We start from the raw sequence: 21,959 nt of genomic DNA on the forward strand, positions 1-21,959 counted from the left end.
GATCTAGATGGAGAAGTTTGTTAGGTGAGGCCCTAGTTCACACAGGACTGTAGCACCACCTTAAGTAAGTAAGTAAGTATCTAAAAAGTGCACGCTTCATTCCACCAAAGGCATTCCTCTTTTTAGAAAGATGCGGTCTGATACAGGAAAGATTGACAGTTCGGCTAATCTACCACGTCAGACGAAGAAACATAGATAGGCGACTCCTTACAATTGGGACGTCATGGCATAAAACGAGGCAGACCTCCTTCGGTTAAGTCGAGCTGTGTCCAAACGGGACCGAATTGATAGGATAAAGCAAGAGAACCAGTTTTGGTGGCTTCAATCGGCACTTGATAGTGGATAGTCGGGATGGGGTGTTAAGCCTTGGCCGGCTTACATACTTTTTTATAGCTTTATGGTTTAATTTTGAGTAATTACAAACAATGATGCAATTTGGTCAATAATTTGTCCAGTAACCTACGGTGTCGATAATTGTCTGGCATATTACTAACTTAACGGCGTATTCTAGTGTCAAGGATATCCAGATCCGACGAATTTCGTTAGGAAACTGCTTCAAAGTGTATGTTCGTCTTCCACGAGGCTTCTGTTTAATATATGCCCAGACATTTTCGATAGGGTTTGGATTGGGCGACTGCGACGGCAAATTTTAAAAATCTCTATCAATATTCTCATGCGCCCAAGCGAGTCACTTTGTCACATGTTTTTCAGTCAACAGAGGCTTCTTCATTGTTTTTCACCATTTCAGATCATGAGTATGAAAAAGGGTTCGGATAGTTTCGTAGGATATATCTAAACCTTTTGCCATCAAGTTTGCTTGTCCTTGCCTTAGTGTTAAAGCAGGATTTCGCGAAAACAGATTCACTATTCTTTTTTCATCTTTTTTCTTCATTTTTCCTACCGAACCACGTTCTAATAAATCCTCGACATTTTTAGCCACTTTATATCGCTGTATCCACTTCTGTACAAAGGCCTTCGACTTTCTCATATATTTAACAGCTGCTGATTCCGACATTTTGGGACCTTTCGGGAAGATGCAAAGGTACAAAGCCTCGTAGCGCGAAGCGTACTTAGCACTCATGTCGTTTAGCGTGATTCTCATTTAAGGGATCAATCACAACTGAACACTTGTTGACGAAGGAATTAGAGGGAAATCTGTCATTAACTGTCAATAAAGTCGACCACGCTCTTATTTGACAGACTGTAAGTAATATAGTTTGACGTAGAGTGTACGTATGAGGCTAGTAAGTTAGTTGTAAGTTATGGTTTATAACTCTAGTTTTATGAATTCTTGTCTAGCTTTAAGATAGTTTTAAGAATAAATTTAAAAAAAAAAAAAAAAACAATTTTTAAATTGTGTACTACTTTCATGCAAGAGACATTGGGTTCAACATCTTTTCCCCGAGTAAAAGGATTTGACAAATCCTCCAAAATTAATTATTGTCACGAAAAGTGCTTTCTCAAACAAGCCGTTTGGAATTTTTGAAAGTTGTAAGTCACTAGGCCCTGTAAGTTTGAAACCACACATCCACAAAAACGTTTCTTTTAAAATATTTTGTCAATATTGCCTCTTTTTTGTTCTGACCGCGAAGTCAGATTCAAAAAAATTGATTTTTTTACGGTATTGTTTAAACAAAAATTATTGACTTCTAATCTATCTAACGTGAATATAAAAGTGAACTCGTTTTGAGAATGATAACAAGCCTACTAAGATTTTAGTTTCCTTTAAGTAGATTACTGAAATAAATACCTAAAATTGTTTGAAGCTTAACCATAGAAAATAAGATAAACAAATTTTAATTAATTATATTTTTATAAACCAAATTAAAATCGTCAATAATAAATAATTTCAAAGTCAATGGTCTCGAATATCAAAACATTGTTACATAAAATTTATAGAATCGCTATTAATAACCTTACTTCCACATATTCATATTCAATCATCAGTACCTTTCAATTCATATCTATGTACCTAAGCCTACTTGAAAAGATACACGCACATATTTTCAGGTTTTATGTGTTCAAAACGTTGATTAGAAGCTATCAAGATATACAAACCTACAAAGGAACACTGACAATAAATGTTAAAAGAACAGGTATATGTAGGTACCTAACCTACTCATGATTTGACAAAATAAAAAAGTATCTATGGAGTATCATGAGGCACACAACACACTCACCTGAATAACACCATGCGGGCCATACAACTGGAGCTTCAGTATCAATTTCCTTCATTGTCCATCATTGGCACTCACTAAGTAGCACATTTTCACTTGTTTTTCTTTTTTATAGGTAATAATAACTTTTTCAAATTGCGATAGGAAGGCAAGGTAAGTCTTTTGATAAATATCTATCTCCACAAACCTTATCTAACTTATTCAAAAAAAGAACTAGAAGTATATAATTTATGTGAAGGACTGGTATTTGCGATTGTGACCAGCCCCAAACTTTGAACAACTCGTCGAGGTCGGAGTAGTTGTAATACGCACATTTAATAGGATCACTATGTTCTCATAATAAGTTGAGACTGAGATTCGATCAAATGACTTCGCACTATGATTCAAAATTATTATTGGCGTTCCGTTCGAATTCCGATTGAATCTGAAGGTTGCTTTTATGTCACATAAACATCAAAATGCTTGCACTAACTTTACGATTTTCTACGCAAACCGAACCGACAGCGATACAGACACCGAAGCCCGTAGAATGGTTGGTGACTTGTGGAACCTTAATCGACTGATAGTTCCACCTACAGTTACTTAGTGTAGAATGCGGCTTTGTATGAATATGAACACATACAGTTAAGTTTCATTTTCATCAAAATAAAATTACGAACGAACAAGAAGAAGAAGAAGAGAAGAACGACACGAAACTACAACAAAAATATTTCATTTACATTGACATTAAAATGCACTAAAGAAAAGGGTTCAGCTCGGGTCATCGGTCAGAGTTCAAGATTGTTTCCCCTTCCTTCAGTTTGAGTTTCAGAGTCAGCAACGAGGAGCTGTTGATATTCTTCTTGCTGTGTGTGCGAGAGAGATAATAGAGCTTTCGTATACAATTGTGAAGTGACCACGGCGACAGCGATGTGCGGCTATTGGGGCAACCAAAGACGACGACAACGACCGACGGACGACTGCGAGACGACGACGAAGACGAGACTGACGACGGATGGACGGAGGGCAGCGTTTGTTATGTATCTCCGTCGGAACGGACGAGCATAGAGCGAGCGGGGGTATCCGTCAGATAGTCACTTAGCGGAGGCTATCTCTAGGGGTGTTTGAGTTTTAGGAGGGGTCAGCTGGTAAAATGTAGTTGAGATACAGTGCACGCCGCGCCGCTTCGCAGACGACACAAAAACACTTTACTTTTTAATTCTACTTCTGCGTTATTGGGATTTTGTTTTATTTTTATTTTTATTTTGTTTTCTTTTGTATTTCGCGTTTATTTCAGTTCTATTTTGTTTTTCAATGTTTTGTTATTTATTTTATTTGTTTTCTTTTTTTGGCAAATTGTCATTCAATTCGACCTAACCCTCAAACACACGTTCGGCTGGGGCTTCCCGTTGCTGTTTTGCTTAACACTACCTAAGACGGTCTGTGGTGGTAGGTAAGTTGTTGTGGTTGCTGGCTTGGAAGTGGCCTTTACACTGGCCAAAAGGTGACACTGGGGACCTGTAAGAATAACTAAAGAAAATTAAATACAAAAATGGAATCAAAAATGTTTCAGTTGTTTTTAATTTAAGTTCAATTGAAAATGTATTTAATGACTTTAATGTTCATACACATATACAAAACTGTATTCAGACACATACATACATAAATAATGTGCAGGTCAAGAATAAGGAACACTTTTTGTTTTAATTCATTATTTGAAGAAATAGGGATAATAACTTCCAAGAAGATCATTGGCTCAAGACTTAAAAGAAAGGAATTTGGGAGGTGATTCCAATCGAAGTAGAAAACAAAAATCAATTTTAGACATTCTTGATAATAAAAAAGAGGCTGGGATGCGACCCACACTGATAACTTCCCATCCCGTCTGTCGATTTGTCTTGCTTAAAAGTTTGTTGGTTTTCGTGTTGGGTTAAAGAAGTTATCAGTTAAATTATTTTAAAAAAATTTAAAATACTCAACAATATTTTTCATTATAAGGAAATAAACGGTGATTTTTTAAGAGCTTGAGAACTTTTGCAAAATCTCATCGATTTTTTAATTGAAACGTTAGATTGGTCCATTACATTTACTTTTTGAAGATAATTTAATTTAAATGTTGACCGCGGCTGCGTCTAAGGTTGTCCATTCGGAAAGTCCAATTTTGGCTAACTTTTTCGAGCATTTCGGCCGGAATAGCCCGAATTTCTTCGGAAATGTTGTCTTCCAAAGCTGGAATAGTTGCTGGCTTATTTGTGTAGACTTTAGACTTGACGTAGCCCCACAAAAAATAGTCTAAAGGCGTCAAATCGCATGATCTTGGTGGCCAACTTACCGGTCCATTTCTTGAGATGAATTGTTCTCCGAAGTTTTCCCTCAAAATGGCCATAGAATCGCGAGCTGTGTGGCATGTAGCGCCATCTTGTTGAAACCACATGTCAACCAAGTTCAGTTCTTCCATTTTTGGCAACAAAAAGTTCGTTAGCATTGAACGATAGCGATCGCCATTCACCGTAACGTTGCGTCCAACAGCATCTTTGACAAATACGGTCCAATGATTCCACCAGCGTACAAACCACACCAAACAGTGCATTTTTCGGGATGCATGGGCAGTTCTTGAACGGCTTCCATGTTGCTCTTCACTCCAAATGCGGCAATTTTTCTTATTTACGTAGCCATTCAACCAGAAATGAGCCTCATCGCTGAACAAAATTTGTCGATAAAAAAGCGGTTTTTCTGCCAACTTTTATAGGGCCCATTTACTGAAAATTCAACGTTGTGGCAGATCGTTCGGCTTCAGTTCTTGCACGAGCTGTATTTTATACGGTTTTACACCAAGATATTTGCGTAAAATCTTCCATGTGGTCGAATAACACAAATCCAATTGCTGCGAACGGCGACGAATCGACATTTCACGGTCTTCAGCAACACTCTCAGAAACAGACGCAATATTCTCTTCTGTACGCACTGTACGCATTCGTGTGGTTGGTTCAATGTCCAATAAAGTAAACTGAGTGCAAAACTTCGTCACAATCGCATTAATTGTTTGCTCACTTGGTCGATTATGTAGACCATAAATCGGACGTAAAGCGCTAAACACATTTCGAACCGAACACTGATTTTGGTAATAAAATTCAATGATTTGCAAGCGTTGCTCGTTAGTAAGTCTATTCATGATAAAATGTCAAAGCATACTGAGCATCTTTCTCTTTGACACCATGTCTGAAATCCCGCGTGAGCTGTCAAATACTAATGCATGAAAATCCTAACCTCAAAAAAATCACCCTTTAGTTTAGTTTGAAAATCTAGTTTTGTTAAATAGATTTTTAGTCGACATCAAATGTTTAATAATTTTAGTAGCATTTCTTAAATTTTCACAAGTTGGATAAATGACATTAATTTGAGAGATATCAAAAACCGAACATCAATTTTTACCAAATTTGCGTAATGTATTTTGAAGATTTATTTTTTTGAATATCGAAAACAATATTTTCTGTGAAATAAAAAAGTTTGAAGACAATATTTTCAATTTTTGAAATAAATTTTTACCAAGTTTTAGTATTAGGTTTTTATTTTTTATGAAAAAACTGTTAGTTTGATTTTTCTCAAAATTTTACTAAATGTCAAAAAAAATTTTAAAAAGATATAATTAGTTTAATCCCAATATCTCAAAGTTTTGAAAAGATTTATGAGTCGAAAATCAATTTTTAGCAACTTTTATTAATTTTTTTTTAGGTTTTTGTAAACAAAACTGCATTCGATTTTTCTCAAAATTTGTCCGAATGTTGAACACAATATTTCTTCCAAGAAAAGAGGCTGGGATGCAACCCACACTGATAACTTCCCATCCCGTCTGTCGAAAGCTATTTGAGCCGAAAGTAAATTTTTACCAAGTTTTAGTATTGTTTTTTTTTTTAAGTTTTATTTTTTGTAAAAAAAACTTTCAATTCGAATTTTTTAAAAAATTTACCAAATGTTGAAAAGAATATTTCTTATAAAATGAAATTAGTTTGAAGCTAATATTTCAAAGTTTTTAAAAGATATTTGAGTCGAAAATCATTCTTTACCAACTTTTGTTAATTTTTTGTTCGGTTTTTAGTTTTTTGTAAAAAAAACTGTAAATTCGATTTTTTTCAAACTTTAACTGAAAATTGACAACAAGATTTTTTGAAAGATAAAAGTAAATTAAAGCCAATATCTCAAAGTTTTGAAAAGATATTTGAGTCGAAAATCAATTTTTACCAACTTTTATACAAACTGTCAATTCGATTTTTCTCAACATTTTTCAAAATATTGAAAACAATATTTCTTATAAGATAAAATAAGCTTGAAGCCTAAATTTCAAGTTTTTGAAAAGATATTTGAATCGATATTCAATTTTTACGAACTTTGAGTAATGTTTTTTTTAGATTTTTATTTTTTATAAAAAAAACTGTCAATTTGATTTTTCTCAAAATTTTATCAGATGTCAAAAACATTATTCTTCGTTGCACAAAATTGTTTTAGAGATGAAATCATGTTTCAGTCGTAAAATTTTGGAGGTGACAATTTTTTTTTCAGTTTTTATGATTTATAAAAAAAAACAGTTATATTGATTTTTTTCAAAAAATGTACCTGTCTGGTATCACGGTACAATTTATTATATAAAATTTAATTCAAGTCTCTAGAGTTTTTGGTTCGTAAGATATTTAGGGTTAACCAAAATGTTCACCCTTTTTTCAAACTGCTATGGTAAAAAAACCACCCACGCAATTTTCTTGAGAGCCCTTTCTGCATCTTTCTGCCTTATTATCTGTATAACAAAATTTATTTGAAATCGATATCTCTTCTGGTTTTTGAGCTATGGATGACGAAAAAAATGTCGCGAACTTACGGACGTACGGACGTAAGGACGTACGGACGTACGAACGTACTTACACACGCGCGCACAGCCATCTTTCTAAAAATCTTTTATTTCGACTCTAGGGACCTTGAATCGTCCAGAAATGCCAAAAGTTTCAATTTGACAAATCGGACCCATTACAATAACTTCCTATGGGAAGTTAACAAAAATCAATTTTAGCCATTCTTGATCTAAGGGTTCAAATAAAAACTTTGGTACCACTGCTTCAAACATTTAATTCTTAGGTCCATTTTATTATTAGGATGATCTGTTGTGATAATAAAACATCAAAATGAACCACAGGCGTATTTAAGGATGTGTCGCCCTGGATTGATTAATTTTGTAACCCTTTAAAGCAATTAACAAAATATAAGCTGGGGTGCGACCCACACTGATAACTTCCAATCCCGTCTGTCGATTTCTTTAAAACCTTAAAACAAAATTTTAATAACAAAAATTTGTATGAGATAACAAGTTTGAAGTCAATAGCTTTCTTTGCTCTCCTATTACTTGAGTCCAAAACAATTTCTTATCAGCCTGTTTTTGTAGGCTTTCAAGTTGTTTTGGGAAAAATGTGGTCAATTGGATTTTTTTTTTAAATTTAACTAAAAGTTAGCAACAATATTTTGCATTTGATAAACAAAGATTTTTGGTTTTTTGTTTTTTGTTCAAAAGATTTTTAGACGAAAACCAAAAAAAAAACGGACGGTTTTTTTTTTCAATACTGAATGTTGATAGTAATAACGAGTCGAAAATCAATGTATACCAATTTTTAGTAATGTTTGTTCTTGGGTTTATTTTTGCTTAAAAGTTACTTCGATTTTTTTGAAAATTTAACCAAATGTCAAAAACGTCATAAAAAAGTAAAATCATTTGGAAGTAATGTATTTATCATGAAACAAAAAAGTAGCTCCCTTTCCACTTTTTCCACTTGACGATTCTGTTTTGGCCCATTTTGTAATTTGTAAGGATTTGCTTTGTCCCCTATCTCTTCAAAAACATCGAATCATTCTCGATTTCCTTTAAAAAATTATATGAGTACTTTCAATCGATCTTTTGCTATCGTTTGAGAATCAACTAAGTCTATTTTTACAAACATAAGAGAGTCAAGTTTCACCTACTCAGTAAACAGAGGCATTTTTTACAAGTGCAGCTGGTATGATGATGTCTGTAGAAAAAGCAGATAAATATCTTTTAAATGGTTGAAACTCTTTAGGAAAACTAACAACTCAGTTTTGAAATATCTTTATCTGCAGGCGAATAATACTTATAAGAACCTATGCCTCCATAAAAATAACAATATGTGCGAAAATAAGTTCTTAATATCATTCAATGCAGGGATACTAAAGAATTCTTGAAAAATGTACGAATTGTAGGTAACTGAAACAGATTGAATGTTTTTTCAATCAGGCTCATATTTGGAAAAACTTACAAAAGTAGATCCTAACCAATCTTACATATGTTTTGCGTTACCTTTTATTTACATCGAAGAACTAGACACTCCGTTCTCAATTCCACAACTACTTTTTGCCTCAGATAAAATGAAAAACAATAAGGCTTCGGGTTTAGATGGCATCCCAGCCGAGTTTTTGTTCAACAACGAAGAAATGCCACAGAATTTCAAAGAGTCATCCATTTTAGAGGTCTATAAAAAAGGAAATCCTAATCTCCCCAAAAACTACAGAGGTATTTCTGTTCTCAATTCATTACGAAAACTGTTTACTCAGATTCTATATATTAGAATTGTACCTTGGGTTGAAACAAACAACAAAATAAGTTGTTTCCAGGCTGGGTTTCAAGCTAACCTCTCTACAGTTGAACAAATTTTTACTCGAACTAATCTCGCTAAATGTTTTTTGGATAAGAACACTAATTTCTATGCTTTTTTTTTATAGATTTTAAAGCTGCCTTTGATACTTTAAACAGAAACCTATTACTTTTTGAACTAGCAGGTGTTGGATTATAAACAAAATGTTTAAGAATAAATAAGAAACTTCTTTCAAATACAACAGCGGTAGTTTCTAATGGTAGAACCTCTTCGCAGCAATTTAAGACAGAAGTGGGTGTCCCGCAAGGTTGTATTTTGAGTCCTTTGCTTTTTTCACTTTTTACTAACCACATTGGAGACAGTGTTCTAGGGGGTGTGATTTGCTTATTAAAGTGCTTTTATATGCGGTACTGATAATCCGGTAACTCTGCAACTGCAAATTAACGAAGTTAACCCGTATTGTAACTCTTGGGATCGTCAAATAAACACTTTAAAGTCGAAGATTATGGTTTTCAGATCTCATAATCATAATGTTAGATATGACCATTTTTGGAACCTTAATGGACAAAGTATAGTGGTAGTGAAAAAATTCAGATACTTAGGTTTTAGAATAACACAAAATTTAAACATCGAACCTCATATAAAAGATACAAAGAAATCAGCTATTAACTGCATTCGGTCAAGTTTTTTTAGAACAAATGTATCCAACCGATGATAAAATTCAAAGTTTTTGATGTAACAATTAACAGTTCACTCCGTTATGCTAATGAAGTGTATGATTACAAAGTATGTGAAGACTTTGAACTTATCCAGAGATATGTCTTCAAACGTGTATTTAAGGTCCCTTTAAACACACCTAACTATGCAATATTATGTCGAATCTGGATTACCTCCAATTTTCGTAAAAAACCTTAAGGCAAATGCGGACTATATTGTCAAAATTTTAAAGAGATGTGATAATAATCTTCAAAGAAAAGTACTCATGATTGCACTTCAGTGTTGTTACACGCCAGCCGTTAAAAGATTGGCAAGAATTGGCTGCTAAATATAATACGACATTGAATTTAGCCTTGAATAACTTTGGTTCATGGAAGGATGAATTTTATGACTGCATCTCAGCAACTGACGAAAAAATATTCCAAAATTCTCTGAACCATGCTAAAAAATCCATGTCAAGAACGATATACAGAAAACTGAATCACTTTTTGGCGGAATATAATTATTTCCGAAAAAAATTCACAGTTAACGAGATGAGTTTAATATTTAAGATCCGAACTGAAATGCTAGAGCTAAATTATAGACCTCATAGGGTTGATATAAATCATAATTGTAATCTTTGCAACCTTAATCAAATCGAAAACGTTTATCACTTTTTAGCAAGATGTCCAATACCCCAAGAAAATCGACGTTTATACTTTAGGAAGAGCTTTCTTTCTAGAGAAGAGACTTACTCAATTCTAAATGGTGAGTGTGGTTGGAAAGTTCTTATCCAGTTTATAGAATTACTCTTGAAAAATTTGTCAATTTCTCACAAGAGGCAGTACCCGTGAAAAAAAACTTTAGGTGACATAGGCAGGGATCGAACTCCATGACAGTCCATCACACTTACTATCATGCCACGTTACGTTACGATGGGCCTGCTTCGAGATTGCTTTGAATGACATATTCAATATGCCATTTCTAAAATGACACTTTTGTCATTAGCAGCTGTTATTTTTTCTCAAAAGTTTGTTTTGACTTTTCGTGAAGAAAAAATACATTTATCGCGCAAGTACCTTTCACAGCCTATAATAACCAATGGCTTTTCCAAGAGCAATGTATTTTGTTTTTTGAATTTTTTTACAGCTGTTGAGCTGTCAGACAAAGCAAATGTTCAACAAATTTGAACTAGAGTCACATTACGTAACATTACGTTATATGTCAAATGAAACGTGAGGTCGAAGCTTCATTGTGATATCATGCATTGAATACCTATGGCTGAACTCGTAAACGTTGACGAAGCCGAATCTGAAGCGTGTTTGTGTTTCAGCCATTATTGTCCTGACACTTTGCTTACACTTTCAAACGAATGAAATTTACAATTTTGTATCTTAATGTTTAATGACTTAAACGTATCCAAAATATCCATATAACATCGCTTCAGCTTTTTGGCCTATATTTGGCAGGGAGCCATTATAAACTAACTTCGAATGTGGAAAAAAATATTGCGAGAAAAAAGTAGGCATTCTAAATGTCAAAATAAGGGAAATAAAAAATGAATTTGGCGCGAATTTCTTCCCGATACATTTGGTGGAGAGTTTAAGCAAAATGTAAGATTTTATTTATTTAAAAAAAAAAAACAATAAATGTTAAAATTTGAGTTTTTTAGGTCTAAAACAACGAACAATTGCCAGCTTGAAATTCTCTTGAGTTTGATGGAAGTTCAGGTTCACCGCGATATTGCTTGCGGCTTCCAGAAAGGAAGCAAGGAGGAGATGTTATTGCTTAGGCGCACGGCTGAAAATGTTTTAAATTCATCTGGGCCACCAGGCAAAAAAATATCAGAATGGAAAAAGTAAAATTTCTTAAACGAAAGTTCGATGATTTATTATTAAGAAGTGCGTGTTATTATTTTAGGAGTGGAGTGATCCAAAAAAATATGTTAAAGGTAAGGCCAAAAATGGTACTGGCGGTGGGCCAAACAGAGAACAAAAACTTTTCGTATGTAAACAGGCTGTCTACGACTTAATTGCAATGAAAGAGTCGATCGAAAGTGTAACAGCAAAAACTTTTGGCCTGGAAAGAAGAGAAAAGGTAAACAGAGAAAACGTTTAACCTCTGGAAAAAGAACCTGTAAGGATACCTCCAGGAATTAGTAATTGAAGCCCTGTATGACGAACCAGAATTAAACACCAGTAAATAGTACAACTCAAAGGGGTTACCCTCGTCCGAGTACAAGTAGAACAAAGAAAAGGACTGCCTCAGAAGCTTTTGATGAGAAACTTAAGATTCAAAAGGAGTTATGTGAGGCTGTCAAGGGTATAGTTGAAGAAACTAAAGAAATTAGAAGAAACACCACAAAAGTTTACCGAGCTCTTGACAAAATTTATAATTTAGCATGACATTAAGGCTATTTTCCTTTTCTATTATAAAATAAGTGTCTGTTTTCAGAGGCGGCAATGATCTGAACGTGCGTTCCGTCAACACAACCAACAATTCCAGGAAAATTATGTTTCGTATAGAACGCCAACGGTCCATTTTTTTTCTTCAACTGTTTCAGGTAGTTTTATCCACTGTGGTCATAATTGCTTCTCTAAAACTAAGTACTTCAGCTAGCACCTTGCTGAAACTAGGTTGAGCTATACCAACACTTTCTTCATTTCCGACCCCAATTTGATATCCTCCCTCAGCAGAAAAACGTAATCATGCGGCATATTTAATGATTGGTATCCCAACAAGTATTTAAAAGAAACCTCGTTGATCAATGAACGAGGTGAGTCACTTTTTGATTTTATTATTGAAAATAATTTGACCATTTGTAACAGAGGCAATACTCCCATTTTCGTCTTTCCGAGCTCAGAAAATTATGATGGATGGGAGGATGTGCTTGATGTTACTTTAGTAAACAACCGTTAAGTTGAGAATTGGAGAGTTTCCCCTTTGAATTCGTTTTCGGATCACAAGTGGATTCTTTTTCAAATTAATTTCGAGTCGAAAATTCCTCCGCCTTACAGAAATCCCAAAAGAACTGAATTCAAATTGCGAATTCCAAACTAAGCAACTTACCGAATCTCACTGAATCGATAGGAGACCTTGAATCAAAGGTGAAAACCTTTGAAACTTCTATAAGTAAAGCTTTTAGAGTCTCTTGCCCAGTTAAATATAGCCGTAAGACCCTACCTTCTTGGTGGAATGAAGAACTGTCCAGTCTTAGGAAAATGATTAGAGAAATCCTAGTTGGACGACCTCTCAAAAGCTCTCCGCAATCTTATCTTCAGGGCAAATCTACGGAGACTGCCCTCCATGAGGAAGTGCGTACTGTAGAACAAACAATCCATTATAAAGAATTTATTCTTCCCACCTTCCTAGACATAGAAGGTGCTTTTGACAACGAAGACTTCATTCGAGAATGGATTATTTCCATGCTCAGTGGTAGGAAGATTCGAGCCTCTCTAGGCAATTCAATCGCAACAAAACACGTGAGTAGGGGAATACCCCAGGGTGGTGTCCTTTCGCCTCTTCTATGGCTTCTGGTCATGGATAAAATTCTCGTTAAATTAGAGATATGCGAAGTGATGGCGGTAGCCTACGCGGATGATTTCGTGCTATTGGTGTCAGGAAAATACACCTCTGTGATTAGTGAAATGACGGAGTCAGCTTTGAAGAAAGTTAGCAGGTGGGCCACGAGTTGTGGACTAGGTGTTAACCAAAGTAAAACTGAACTGTTGCTCTTTACCACCAAAACTAAAGTACCGCCCTTCACGCTACCTCGACTCAACGGTCAAATCCTATCATTGTCTTCCAGTGCAAAATATTTGGGAGTTATACTCGACCCTAAATTAAACTGGAAACTAAATATTGAAGTACGGGTTAAGAAGGCCTGTGTTGCCTTCTACGCCTGCAGCAAAACTTTCGGCAAAAAGTAGGGACTTCAGCCGAAGATGATTTTATGGACGTACACAGCCGTAGTACGCCCTATCTTAACATATGGTTCGATTGTGTGGTGGCCTGCTCTTAGCAAAGCCTATAATATTAATAAGCTAAAGAAGGTTAAGAGAACAGCTTGCGTGGGCACCACAGGGGCCATGCGTACTTGCCCAACGGACGCCTTAAACGTTATTTTGGATCTTCTACCAATCGACCTTTTTATTAAATACATAAAACAGCTGGCTGTCAAAACCTTATGGTCAAAGCTACACAACGAAATTGATTCCCTCAGATATTGTCTCGGTAGGCACTGACTACTGCACTCCTACTTTGAACCCTAGTAAGGGTTTTAAGGTTATTTTCCCATCGAGAGAAGATTGGGAGGATGACATCGTGTCGATAGGTTTCGAAACAACCATCTTTACTGACGGCTCAAAGATGGAATGCGGAGTTGGTTTTGGGATCTTTCCTGAGTTTCTAAATGTAGCTAAATATTTTAGGCTTCCTGACTTTGCTAGCGTTTTTCAGGCTGAACTGCTGGTAATAAGATACTTAAATAAAGCCCAAACCAAAACCGAAATTCGGCTATCTTTACAGACAGTCATGCAGCTGTAAAAGGCATTAACTCGGCCACATCCTCATCTAAATTGGTCAAGCAATGTCGCGATGAGCTTGCGAACCTGAATATTAACCTCGATGTCAGCCTGATCTGGATTCCAGGCCAAAGTGGAATCATGGGAAATGAACTGGCTGACGAGCTAGCCAGGCAATGATCGGCCCTTCATAGCTCACTTGCGGAAATGGTTAACATTCCTCTTGGTGCTATGAAGGATAAAGTCTTTTCTATCTACCAAACTGAATCAAACCGAAGGTGGAGCAATTTACCCAAGTGCATTATATCTAGGAAGATATGGCCCACCTATAACAAAACCAGTACAAACGATCTTCTATGCAGGCCAAGGCAAGACATAGCCAGGATTGTTGCGGTTTGTACCGGACATTGGCCTATAGAAGTTCATGTAGAGAAGTTGGGTATCTCTTATAACACCTTTTGCCGTAGCTGTAGTGACCAAAGAGAAAGTGAAACCATAATCCATTTCCTCTGCAAATGTCCTGCTTTGGCAAACGCCAGAATGAAATGCTTTGGAAAAGCATTCTTTCAAGAACTTGATGAGCTATCTGAGACAAAGATTAGAGACCTAATCTTTTTTCTCAATGCGACAAAATGGCTCTAACATAATCGCTATGAAGCTTCTCTATCAATCTATCCCTTTCAATCAAAGGTCAAACGAGTTTTTGGTATCAAAACGGCGCACTACAGCGCTAATTGGATCTCAGGCTAGGTTGCCTTGAGATCGCCATTTCTACCTACCTACCTAACCTCGTTAAGTCTATAATACTTTTTAAACCTAAGAAGATTTTTTTAAAAAAACTATGATAGACAACATTTGAATAAACTAATGAATGCTTAAAGCCACTGAGGCAACTCCAAGGTATTCGGACTGTCTCTTAAAGATCTTCTTATAGTCCTTGGTTTTACATGTTCACTTTCTTCATATTCTTCACGTGAAATCCTTGACGCGATTGAAAATATTTAATTTTTTTTTTATTTTGAATGATGAAAATTTTTTCGTGAGTTATTTTTCCTGTCAAACAATACGGAACAGCTGATTCGAAAATCTCCGTTCCCGATTTCGAAGGGAAAAATATCTTCCCGGGGAGTTCGAAATAGGAGATTGGGAGAACTAGTTTCCCGAGGAGTTCTTTTCCCCGGGAATGTTCAGAATTGGGCTGGTTATGTTTTGAGCTATCGCTTACTATTTAAAGGCTTTAAAGTAGAGCTGAATAATAACACACAACGATAAAAATTAAATTTAATTCCAAAACATTTCGGGTCAGCCTTTAAGTATGAAATGCAAGAGGTGATGTATACTGAGACTTTAAGTGCAATGCATGTCGCCCAGATACAACAGTTCGGCTTATCTGTAAGATGCCGCAGAACTTTTCTAATAAGCACGCTTGATTCGACAAACGGGTTTAAAGTTTTGATGATAATTGTTTTGGAACCCGAATATTTGTATCCAAACATCTCTAAGAATTAATACTAAGAAATACTCCATACTCATGAGACATGCTCCATAATAAAAGACATGAAAGCAATAACTCTTAACTCATTTTTAATTGAATTTTTTTAATCGAAGATATTAGTCAGGAGCTGCTTTAATTTTGTTCTATATAAGTGTAAGGGTTCTTGTTTCCTTTTCCTTATAAACAGATTGCAGGTACATAAACATGTCTTGAAAATAAAATAATGTAGCACGATTGAAACAAAAATTGAATATAGGAATTGATTCCCTTAATCAACGGTACCTATACCTTATATTGGGATCTATCAATATATGAATCTGTCAAATAACAATTAAATATCTACCCACGAGGGTGTATCATCACCTCAGAATAAGTACATACACCGAGTTTTTAATATATATCTAAAAATAAATTCTATTCGCCAAAAAGCCCAACAAGTCGACAACCACAACCAGTGCGGAGGGCGGGCTGTTTAAAGAACTCTTCACCTCCCGGTCGCGCGGTCGTTCGGCCAAAGAGTGTGTGATCATCGCATGCCTAGTAGTCCTAGAAGAACGACCACCAGATTTTATGAGGTCCGTCTTTAGGAACACACAAAATATTCATTCTCAACCAGCTCAAGTAGCCGCAGTCAGCCGCCTCGCCTGCCAGCTTTATAGTATTATAACCCGGGCGAATAAATATATATTTTTGAACTACCCACCTCTAGCAAGCGAGCAGCGAACAGTTGTGTCGTTGGTATTCGTTTTTGCTGTTTCAATGCTTTTTGTTTGTAATTTTTATTTTGATTCTTTTTCATTTTTGAAATCGACTACCTACACGTCTATTCTATACGCAACGCAGCGTAGTCGTCGAGCGCGAGATCACAGACCTTATGACCTATGTTCCCGAACGTTTCGACATTTTTGTAGAGATCAACAAAAAGTCGGAATATATTCTAAAAATATACTCGCATTCGTATATAAGTTGTGTATGATATTTTATGTCTGCTGCTTTACGCTGTACCTCGTGGCGGTCGGTGCGGCCGGCGGCGGCGGCGATAGTAGATACACCAGGCAGAAAAAAGATACGTTTTGGGATTTTATTGGATGTATCTGTGGATATAAAGTATTAAGTCCGATATTTATGCACCAACACACACAGACCTAAACGACAAAGATGTGACAAAAATTGTAAAAATTCAGCTCGCCAAAACTTGTACGGTTGAGTACTACATTAAGTCTTAAAATATACTTTCTTACATACTTAACAGAAATAAAAACACGAATCTATTTGTCTACATGATTACATTTTTGATCGCTTTAATATGTTTTTATATCAGTCAAATGATTTTTGAAAAAACATTATAAGACAGCTTGGACAAAGTTATGTGGAGAACATTATCAGACAAAATAATTTTTTCTTTTCACAAAGAGAATCGCGATACATTTTTCGAAACCTAAGTCCAAACTTACAATATAAAATATACTTATGTTCCGGATCTTATTTAAAGAGAAGTAATTTTGAATATTTGTATATTTATTTCAACGATGGAGACAAAAATTTAAGCTTGGCACAGTTCATATAAAATATTTGTAGTCTTTAAAAAAAGGAACGACATTCATTTAAGGTGCGAGGTCAAAAATATTCCTATTGCCATTACTTCTTGGAAAATCTGTTAATTCCTTAATAAGAACAGTGGTATGAAATTTTGAAAGTTGCTCAACTTTTACCTACATTTTTTTTCTATGGACATCATGGCGTATGTGTAACATTTTTTTCATATACACACATATTGTTTAATACCATAACCTTAAGGCTCGCTAAAGTTTTGGGTGGTTTTATTTTAAAATAAATTATATGTAAAAACTGTAATTGGAAATAGCTTTAAGGCTTCTAGTCCATCAAAAATTGGTGTATTGGCGTTTAATCAAGGTATTTTCGCTTTGACTCATCAGTTAACGAGTAACAGCCCAAAAACATCTTGTGAATAATACATCTTGTGAAAGCTTTTTGACTAAAAAGGTTTTCCATTGTTAACGCCGATGTTCAAATGGTAGACATGTGCATTCAAGAGGATACAAGCGTCCACAGGTTTTTCTCAAAACCCACCTCTGTCCATCGACTCCTACTCTCATCTCCCCGCAGCCAACGAGAGAGGGGGGAGAGGTGTTTCCACTAAGGCACCTCTCCTTATCTAGACGGAAGCGGGTGAATTCACCAGATAGAATCAACGGTGGCATCTACAGTTCCAGTAAGGTTTAACTACTAAGTGAACACCTTATAGGGCTTCTTCGACGTATTTGGAGCCCAGGCCTGTAAGGAGCGGTTTATCCAGCTCCCCTTCCTTGAAGTTATACTAAGGATCTGGTCCTCCTGACAACGTAAAAAATACCTTTAGTTGCGAAGCACCAACAAGCCTCGGATACGGACGAATTCACTATTGTCAACCCACGCAAACGAAATAAGGACAACGAACTTCGGATCTGTACGTGGAATGTTAGGTCCCTTAACAGACCACGTGCAGCCGAACAACTAGCTGAAGCCCTAAACTGCTTCAAGGCAAATATTACCGCATCCAAGAAGTGCGATGGGATGGACCGGGCAAACGCAAACTAAAAGATTGTGATGTATACTACGGCGACTGCTACCGAGAGCAAAGACAGCGTCTATTTGGGTGTGGATTTGTTGTTGGAACTAGACTCAGACAAAAAATCTTGAGTTTTCGCCAACATAAGCCTCATATGTGCGCATGCCCCAATAGACATATGAGCAGCGCCCTGGCTTAGACATTAAAATTAGCTTAAAAGATTTTAATGCCAAGCTAGGAAGAGAAGACATCTTTGGTGGCATAATCGGGAGATACAGCCTGCACGACACCACTCTGACAAAGGATTTAGGCTGATCGATTTCGCTACGATTTCCAAATCCACAAAGGGACATGGAAATAACCTGATCAATCAACCGTCTTCTTAGATCTAAAAAAAGAGAGCATGAGAAGCGCGCGAGCGAGGTGATAGAGGGATGCCACAACAGGAATGAGGTTCGTAAATTTTACCAAAAGGTAAAAAAAAACTCCCAAGGGTACCAGCCACGAACCGAAGCCTGTAAAGAGGATCAAAAGAACATCGTAGTAGAGCCGCAGTCGATGCTAAGAATATGGAAAGACCACTTCTCCAAATTATAAAACAGCGATGATGAATCGAATTCCACTGTAAGGGAGATAGAACCACTCAACTCCGGCGACGCAGATCAACAATTCCGCCTACCCGACCTTGACGAAGTGAAGATAGCTATATGTAAACTTAAGTCAAACAAAGCTGCTGGAGCTGACGGCATCGCTGCCGAACTATTCAAAGCAGCAGGCGATGACATGGTACGGAGCATGCACCAACTCATCTGCAAGATATGGTCAGAAGAAAGCATGCCCGATGAGTGGAATCTCAGCATAGTGTGTCCGACACATATGACAGGCGATCCTCTAAATTACGCCAACTACAGAGGCATCACTCTCCTTAACATTGCCTATAAGATCCTCTCTTCTGTATTATGCTAACGTCTGCAACCGTTCGTCAACAACCTGATTGGTAGTTATCAGTGTAGCTTCAGGCCAGGAAGTCCAATGTCGCCCAAATGTGCACACTACGGTAGATCTTGGAAAAAACCCAGGAGCTTCAAATCGATACCCATCATCTCTTTATCGATTTTAAAGCCGCGCATGACAGCATCCATAGGGAAGAGCTCTACAGAGCAATTTTTAGGTCTGTCAAACGTATCCGTTTCTGCAGAATGACGGTGGAGAATGCACGCTGCTCTATCAAGTTCAGAAGTGATCTCACCGATGTATTTGATGTCTAAAAAGGTTTTTGACAAGTCGATGCACTGTCATGCGATTTCTTCAATATCGTTCTGGAAAGAATTGCGCAAAACTCAACCGTCAACACTAGAGGCACAATCTTCCAAAGATCCATCCAATAACTCGGATACGCAAATGATATTGACATAATTGGGAGATCAAAGCGTGATGTCAGTGGAGCGTTTTCGAGCATTGCGACGGAAGCGAAGAAGATTAGTTTAGTGGTCAATGAGGGCAAGACCAAGTATATGCTTTCATCTAAAAAGGACACTGAACGACGACGTCTTGGACAAAACGTCACCATGGACAGCTATAACTTTGAGGTAGTTAAGGACATTGTATACTTAGCACTATTTACACAGACAACGACACCAGCGCTGAAATCAAACGAAGAATAGCTCTTGCAACTCTGCTTCTTTGGATTAAGAAGGCAATTGAGAAGTAAAGTCCTGATTTTTGGTCCCGTACGCAAAGATGGAGAATGGAGGAGACGATATAACGACGAACTGTACGGGCTGTACAGCGACACTGACCTGGTGAATATAATTAAAATCCAACGACTTAGATGGCTGGGTCATGTATACGGAATGGCCATCAACACTCCAGCCAGAAGGTCTTTGAATCCAATTCCAAGGCCCGGTGCAGTAGAGGAAGACCGCGACTCAGGTGGCTCACCCAGGTGGGAGAGGACCTCAAACAACTTGGCGTTCGAAACTAGAGAGAGCTAGCTAGGGACCGATCTGGCTGGAGACGCATATTGGTTGAGGCCCAGGTCCACCGCGGACTGTAGCGCAACCTTAAGTAAGTAAGTATTGTTTATGCCATACGTTCATTTGTACAATCAATTATTTAACTATTAAATTTATTTAAACAAAATTGTTTTAATAGATTAAATGTAAAATGATTATGATAATCTAAAGATTTCGATGATTTTAGTTCGAATTTGACTTCAAAACTTATATATCACATCAATATTTTGAGACACAATATTTAATTACAAAAATTACTACATTAAGTTTTTGATTGTTTGTAAAGTCATGAATGTTTAAGTTCAAAGTTTTTTAAGATTTCCAAATAGAGTCAAAGAAGAAATTATGAAAACTAAATGAGATCTAAAATTATGTAAATCTAATAAATATAAGAGAAATATAGTAGAACAAATTAAAAATATATAATAAATAATTAAATAGGACGAACATTTAATACAGCAAGAGGTGTAAGCTAGGAACTCCAGATATTTTTGGCAACTAAAATCTTTTAAGCATCAAGGAATGAAGAGGCATCACAAACAGCTGAAATCAAATTTGGAGCCTTAAACATATTTTACATTTACACCAAAGTGCAAACACAGTGAAATAAATATATCTTCGCCTCTGTACTTCTATAGATCCTCACATACTACTACACTTCACCAGCTAAAGACAGGTCAGACCAAAACGGAAAGGAAAATTCTGAACATACGACCAAGTCAAAGGGTATGAAATGAAAGTATTCGTAATTGAACCGGAATTATAGACGCCCTAAATAGAATAAGAATGTTGAAATGGAGATGGACATTTCAAGTAACTAGACTTCAGGACCAAAGACGGACAAAAATGACAACGAAATGAAGACCAGAGAACAGAAGACCAGCAGGACTACCTAATAAAAGATGGAGTGACACAGATATGTACAAATTGGTACAATGAAGCCAAAAATATAGGAGCCTTGGGGAAGGCTTTTGCCAATAACCAACTTTATTTACTAACTAATTTTACCTAACACTTTATTTTTAAATTCATTATGATTTTAGATTTATTATTGCATAAATTTAATATTGTAAGTTTTAGAATTTTAACAGACAAAAAATATTTATTTGTTTTCTTTTAACGTTTTAAATCATAAAGTTAATAAAATTGTTAATACCAATAAATGTTATCAACAAACTAAGACAATAAAATGCTTTAAAAAAGATTTGGTTTATTAGTCCAAAAACAAAATTTTGTCCATCAGTGATGTAAGTTGATAATTTTCTCAGATTTTTTTATAATAAACGGACCCTCAAGGGGTTATTAATACACACAGTGCGAGCTTTTGGATAATATTGAAGAATTAAAGAGGATATACCAATGCAATGCACATCTTAAAGTTTTGAATATCAAAATGATAGGGAAAAACAGAGCTGGGTAAAGCATTCCATATTCTCGATGTGCGGTTAAAAAAAGAATCTCTATACTTGACAGTAAGTCTGAAATTGAGCTCAAAGTTAAACTGATGTGCATTCCTAGAAGTACGAGTATTACGGCTGAATTTTTTGCGGGGGGCAATGCAACTGGTTAATTCGACAGAACATTGTTTTTTTTTTGAAATATCGGTAGAACAACGAAAGGCATGAAACATTGCGGCGGTGTTCAAGTGACGTAATTGTTTCGGTTATAGTTTTATCGCCTATCATTTTCAAAGCTCTTTTTTGGATCCTGTCCAAAATACTCAAACTTCTTTTAAGGTACCTGCCCAAATATGCAAGTTATATTCGAGTTTTGGACGAATGAGGAGGGCTTTGTAAATTACAGACAGATCAGAAGGGGTGAAAAATTTCTTGCACTGTCGGAGAAATCCTAAGCACCT

General features: G+C 36.1%; 1 protein-coding gene across 2 annotated transcripts in view; it reads right to left on the reverse strand.

Annotated features, from left to right (window-relative positions):
- LOC129949194 (putative uncharacterized protein DDB_G0281251) overlaps nt 1-21,959 on the reverse strand; it is a 157,913-nt gene that overhangs the window by 124,740 nt on the left and 11,214 nt on the right. The window contains exon 2 of one of the 2 annotated variants that reach the window (XM_056060482.1): nt 2,181-3,674. In XM_056060482.1, coding sequence (XP_055916457.1) covers nt 2,181-2,235 — 55 coding nt within the window. In that variant the 5' untranslated portion in view covers nt 2,236-3,674. Of the gene's footprint in view, nt 1-2,180; nt 3,687-21,959 lie in introns of both variants that reach the window. The other variant, XM_056060481.1, reaches the window with a different exon arrangement.

Source organism: Eupeodes corollae, chromosome 3 (genome assembly GCF_945859685.1).
Source record: "Eupeodes corollae chromosome 3, idEupCoro1.1, whole genome shotgun sequence".
Lineage (NCBI taxonomy): Eukaryota > Metazoa > Arthropoda > Insecta > Diptera > Syrphidae > Eupeodes > Eupeodes corollae.